The 6,000-nt window shown below is 45.9% G+C and overlaps 1 protein-coding gene across 1 annotated transcript in view; it reads left to right on the forward strand.

The window, feature by feature from the left end:
• MYO5B (myosin VB) overlaps positions 1-6,000 on the forward strand; it is a gene marked incomplete at both ends in the record, with an annotated part of 78,880 nt that overhangs the window by 57,096 nt on the left and 15,784 nt on the right. The window contains 2 exons of the mRNA XM_027908172.1: positions 3,751-4,002; positions 4,843-4,940. Of these exons, the coding sequence (XP_027763973.1) occupies positions 3,751-4,002; positions 4,843-4,940 (350 nt within the window). The remainder of the gene's footprint in view (positions 1-3,750; positions 4,003-4,842; positions 4,941-6,000) is intronic.

Raw genomic sequence — 6,000 nt, forward strand, 5'->3', positions numbered from 1 at the left:
TTCAGAGGCTCCTTCTCTCCCCATCCCCATAACAAATATTGCAATACAACTAAGAAGTCCAGAGGGACACATGTTATCCAGAGTAACACAGTGCTAAACCATCTGTCAGTAGTAACACCATTTTTGCTTCTGCATCATCTCCTCTGAAGGACACAAAGACCACAGAAATTAGAGGTGGAAAGGATGGATGTTCAACCCTCACTAAGCACACACCTCTAGCAGAAGCTTTTTCTGTCATTTAATCCATCCACTTTTTTATTTTCTGAGCATGGTATTTATGTTGCACTGGCTGGATGTGCTTTTTGTGGCAGAGGGAAACCCTGCTGAGTTTCATTAGTACCTCTGCACAGCCTCTAGGAGAAGAAGGATGGCACCTTCTTAAATGGCTTCTATGGAGTTCTGGCTTCAGTGTGAGTTCAAAAAGTGTGTTTTCTTCAAGCTTTAACCCAAAAAAGTTCAGAGAGGAGGTTGTAATTTTGGATTTTCTTACTTTCTACATTCCTAATGTACTAACATGCGTAGTCCTGCGTATCTAAGAAACCTTGAAAACTCACTGTTAATACCATTTCATATGAGTAGGTAGTAGCCTATATTGCTAAAAATTAAGGGCTCTTTAGCCTAAAACAGGTGGAAAATGAACCTGCAGGGATTTTATGTTCCCTATAGGAACACAGGATGTTTCCCTGAGAGGCAACAGTGAAAAAGAGAGACAAATACACCTCACTTGTGTTTTCCCCACATCTGGATATAGGACACTGCCTTGAAGTCTCTCTCTGCAATGAAAGAGTGACTTACTGCTGATTTTGAGGGCTGCTTGTCCCTCCTTCCCCCACGACAGCTGCTTCAGCAGCTCTATGGCAAAGCTCTTCCTCTCTGTATTTCTCCTGCTAACTTGTATCTCAAAAACTTACACTATCTCGGGCTCCTTTAAGAGCCTGCTGTATATAGGTTTATTTTTTCCTTTTTGCCAGCTTTAAAAGACTTTATCTTGGGGAACCAGGCTGAGGTGCCTAAAAGCTCACACACATCTTTCTGTGGATGCTCTTGAGTGGTCCATGAGATACCGGTCATGGAGGAGGAAGAGATATTGGCTTGAATGCTCCACTGATGCTCCATCTTTTACAAACTGAGACACCTTAGCCAGTTCAGAAAGGTTTCAGGTTTTAGAAAGACACTGGCTGCAGTGTCTTTGAGTTAGTTCTTTCCTTTTGTAACACTGCGAAGAAATGTGGGAAACTTGAGCTAAAACTCGTCGTTACAGCAGGCAGAAATTACCTGCTCTTTGTAAGGGAGAAATAGATTTTTCAGTAGTGGCAAGTGTCCCTGCCCATGGCAGGGGGGGTCAGACTACTACCCAAACCATTCTAGGATTCTTAGCAGAAGCACGAGGCACAACTGAGTTTGGGAATGAATTTACACATAAGCTCTGAGTAGAGTCCAAGGCTTGGCTTTTGAAGCAGGGTTGTTGGTTATTCCTTTCTTTCCCAGTCTTCCTGGCTTTGTTTCTATCCAGAGCTGAACTTCATATGACCAGTCCTTGGAGTCAGCAGTGTGGCTTACCCATTAAAAAAAGGAGGAGGAGGAGAAAGGGTTAGAGAGGGGGAGGAGGAAAGTAAAGAAAAAGGAAATCAGAGGTCTTAACCAGCAAATAACAAAAATCACAGGAGAGCCATTTTGTGCAGAAAAGCAGGTAATTGCTTTCATCTTGCCCTTTACCTGTCGCTGAGCATAATCAGTAGAGAGTGAATTAACAGTTAAAGAGTGAAGATGATGCTTTAGCCACGTAGCAGGAACACTTAAAACCCAGTTTGGTATCAATTCCCACCACGTGCACAACTCTTGCTTTAAAAACCTGTACAGAGAAGCCCATGTGTCATGTGCTCCCTTAGCTGAGCTGTGCCTAAGGTGGAAGAATTGCTGGATCTCATGCATTTTCTTATCCTATCTTTTTTAAATGACAGATGGTATCGAGTACCTGAATACGCTCCATTGCTGATGTTGTTTGTTTAGCTAGGAGCGTGCTGTCCAGATGCCAGATCAGCTATTCTGTTCACACCTCTGCTGTGATAAGCCTTGCTATTTATAATTTGTAAGGATTTATAATTACAACACCCGTTTCCTATGGAAACGAGGTTTACACAGCTGTGCTAGCTACCGACTGTATAAATTGTATAAATTGCCCCCATCCTCCCCAGCCATTTTTGGATTCATTAGCTCGCCTCAGCCCAAGGTGATAATGAAGCAGATATCCCAGAGATAAAGGGGATTGTGGAAGAAAGCTGTGGAAAGGCTCAAAAGGTGGTGGGGAGAGGGAAGCACCTGGATCTCAGTGGGGACAGAGCTTGTGCTGTTGTAGAGGATCCACACGGGGTTTGTCCCTGGGAAAGAGCTGATCCCAAATCACTCAGACGGCAGACTTTGTCAGCTCATTTTGCAGGTGTCTTGGTTTGTGCCATGTTGGATAAGGGTCCTGTTGGGTTTTGGCATTGTCTGGGTGCGTGGGGGCAGGAGGGAGCAGTCCTGGGTGCCACCCTGCAGTAGCTGGGGGTGGAAGATCAGTGCAAGGAGAAGGTGGGTTGTTGGATACTGGCTGTGAGCAAGACCCCAGGAGTCTGGCTCCCACCCTGTCTGTGACCTGTAGCAAAGACTAACAGATTTAAGCTGAAAGAGGGTAGATTTAGATTGGATATTGGGAAGAAATTCCTGGCTGTGAGGGTGGGGAGGCCCTGGCACGGGTTGCCCAGAGAAGCTGTGGCTGCCCCTGGATCCCTGGAAGCGTCCAAGGCCAGGCTGGACGGGGCTTGGAGCAACCTGGGGTAGTGGAAGTTGTCCCTGCCCCATGGCAGGGGCTTGGAAAGAGATGAGCTTTAAGGGTCCTTTTCAGCCCAAACCATTCTGTGATTCTATGATTGCGCTGCTGCAGAAGTAAAGCTGCTCTTGACCCAGCTGGGATGCTCCAGGTGGGTTTTGGGTGCTTGCAAAGAGCTGCCAAATGTTGTGTTGCCACCTGCAAAGTTTCAGGGGTGACATGCTAAAAGAAAGGCTGTCTTAGCTACAGGATTTTCGTTCTTCTGTCTTCTGCTGTCATGCAGAAGCAAATGAGCCCTTCAGCTGTCTCAGCAAACACATTGTTATTCAGGAGAAATAGTCACAGTCAAACCTGTACAGTGTTGCCCCTGCCTGTCAAACGGCAGCATTTGATGAGATGTCAGGGCAAGAAAATCCTCCAGCTACAAACACCGCACCAGGGTGAGGGAATTACACGGTGTATGAGAAAAGAAGCTGTAGTGGGAATTCACAGACCCGTGGCTCACCTGATGGGATGCCTGCCATGATGATGGGTCATGTAAATCAGCACCTTCCAGCTTACCTAATGAATTTGAAAGATGAGCTGAACATTGTGGGGTTGTGGTGATTTCTTGATTGAGAAGGAGAAGAGGTGGAGAATAAAATAACGTGTTTAGCTTCTTTAGCAGCTTGCTTTTGTGTTTAAAAATAGTGCCACCAAATAAAAAATCTCCTCTGTGTCCCCTGTTAGTGTTGTTACTAAACAGCAACAGGCTGCTGATAAAAGTAAAACCCTTTTCTGAACCACACGTGGCTGGACTGGCTGCAAAATCCATATCCTGTCTTTAATTCATCATTCAGCCATAATCACTACTAATTGAGTCACCTTAGAGGTGTCTCAGAAAAGGATGAGGCATTACAAGACAACTTATCCAAACTGGTTAATGGCTCAATATTTTCCAGAGGCAAGAGCTGGAGTCGGAGAACAAGAAGCTGAAAAATGAACTCAACGAGCTGAGGAAGGCTATTGCAGACCGAGCGACCCAGAACAACTCATCCAGCGATGTCAGGGACAGTTACAACCTCCTCCTGAGCCACCTGAAAGCGGCCAACGAGGAGCTGGAGGTGCGGAAGGAGGAGGTGCTCATCCTGAGGTCACAGATCATGAAGGCAGCCCAGCAAACGGAGACGGGGAAAAACACGCTAAAGGAGAGGGTAATGGCTTTTCTTCTCCATTTTCCCTTCTCTTGGTGGAAATTCAGTGGCTACCTGAGCGATGCCTCTTGTGCTTTGGTAGGCTCTGAGTGCAGGATGGCCTGGGCTGGTCACAGGGGGTCGTGCAGGGATATAGGAGGTTCTGCCTATGGATGAGAAGCAGCCCATGACATTTTAGACACCCCAGGACTACATACCTCGTGGTACTGCTGTAAGGTGCTTGACAACATACCTGATGAGGTCTAGCCAGCCCCACACCAAGGAATAGCTTCTCCAGTCCTATACCGAGGTGTGGTGGTCCGAGATGTTCCTGGTGATGTTTTCTGACAGCGCTGTTATTCTGCAGGAAAATGGGATGGGGAGGAACAGCTTCTGGGTCAGATTCTGCTCACTTGAGGCTGGTGCAGCTGTAATGTGTTTATGCTGGTGTGTAGACAAGAGGAGAGCCTGTCTCTTAAACAGCTGTGATGTGCTTTTGTTTTTAGAGCCCATTCCAATGGGAGAGTACATTTTTCCAAAAACTCTAACTTGGGCTTTTTTTATTCACTGTCTTACCATTCCTCGAGGTTTTGGTATGTTTCGTATTTCAGACCAAGCACCCCACTTATCCTCTCGTGTTCACTGCATCACTTCCACCTCTCCTCTCTCCTGCTGTCTGTTTGCACGTGTGCGAGTTCAGAGAAACTCTCTAGTCTGTTGGATGCCCTGGGGACGCTCTCAACAGAAGCTCCTAACAGCTCTTAATAGAATGTTTGGGAGCTGTTTGGCATTGGGGGGGACTTTTAAAGGCAGGAAGAGGAGTGCACGATGTCATGCTGCTGTTTTGCTTGTTGGATTTAGGAGGGCATCCCCAGCAATGCCAGCTGGCCCAACAGTGACAAGCACGTTGACCAGGAGGATGCGATCGAAGCCTACCAGGGGATGTGTGAGACCAACCGGTAAGTGTGGCCCGAATTCTTCCAGCAGCATGGGAAGGGGTTGGCCAAAGTGAAAGAGGTGGAATCCCGACCAAAGTGTGAGAGACGGGGTCCAGATCAAAATCAACAGCAGGATTTTAAAAGAGTTACCAGATTCTGGGTGGTGTTACGGGCCCTTGGGTCAAGGGTGGGCCGCAAAGGTGAAATCAAAGACGCATGTCTTACGGAATCATGGAATCCTGGGATGTTTTGGGTCAGAAGGGACCTTAAAGATCTTCTAGTTCCGACTAGTTCTAATGGGTGAGGAGCCCTCATTGCTAGGGCTGTGTGTCCCCCCAGGAGAGGGGAGATACTGAGCAGGTAGAAACGCAAACACGAAAGCAAGCAGAACTGGATTTTGACTTTGCTTCTGGGTACATAAATAGCAGCAAGACGAAGATTTGGGATATATTTGAGTGAGTTACTTCAAGTATCTCATACCATGCTGAGAAGACAGCACGGTCCCCTTCTCATTTTCCCAGAGGCAAAAGCCTGCTGTGGCTAACTGAGCTAACAAACATGCCCTGTTCCCTGGAAACGCTCACATTATTGCTTTTCTTGCATCCAAACTGAGTGTTGGGAACATCTGTTTGATTACAGGTTTACCATAGTGGGGGTTAACTCTGTGAACATGTGTCTGTCCTTACAGTAACAGTGGGCTGATATTGCTAAGCATTAAAATCATCCTTGCAGTTATCCAGGAGGATATCAAATAATAAAGTAGTGTCTTGCAAGAAGACAAAATTACATGGATTTAACAGCAAGATAGTATGAAAAGTAAATTTTTATTTCACTCCAAGGAAATTGAATGTTTATCTCTTTTATTTTGTCTCTTGACAAATATAGATGTTTGAGACTTTTTCCCCTAAATAATTTCTATTCATCAAGATAGAAGACAAAGCCACTGTGGATTAATGGCTTTTAATAATAAGACAGTATACTTTGCCACTTTTTAGAGGGGTTGCAGAAGGTTGCTAACACTCCAGGATGTGACAGACCGTGACTTAATGAGGATTTTACTCATCCCTTTATGAATATGAGG

The sequence above is a fragment of the Empidonax traillii genome, unplaced genomic scaffold (genome assembly GCF_003031625.1).
Source record: "Empidonax traillii isolate 1590-97213 ecotype Southwest subspecies unplaced genomic scaffold, ASM303162v1 scaffold1639:size91121, whole genome shotgun sequence".
NCBI lineage: Eukaryota > Metazoa > Chordata > Aves > Passeriformes > Tyrannidae > Empidonax > Empidonax traillii.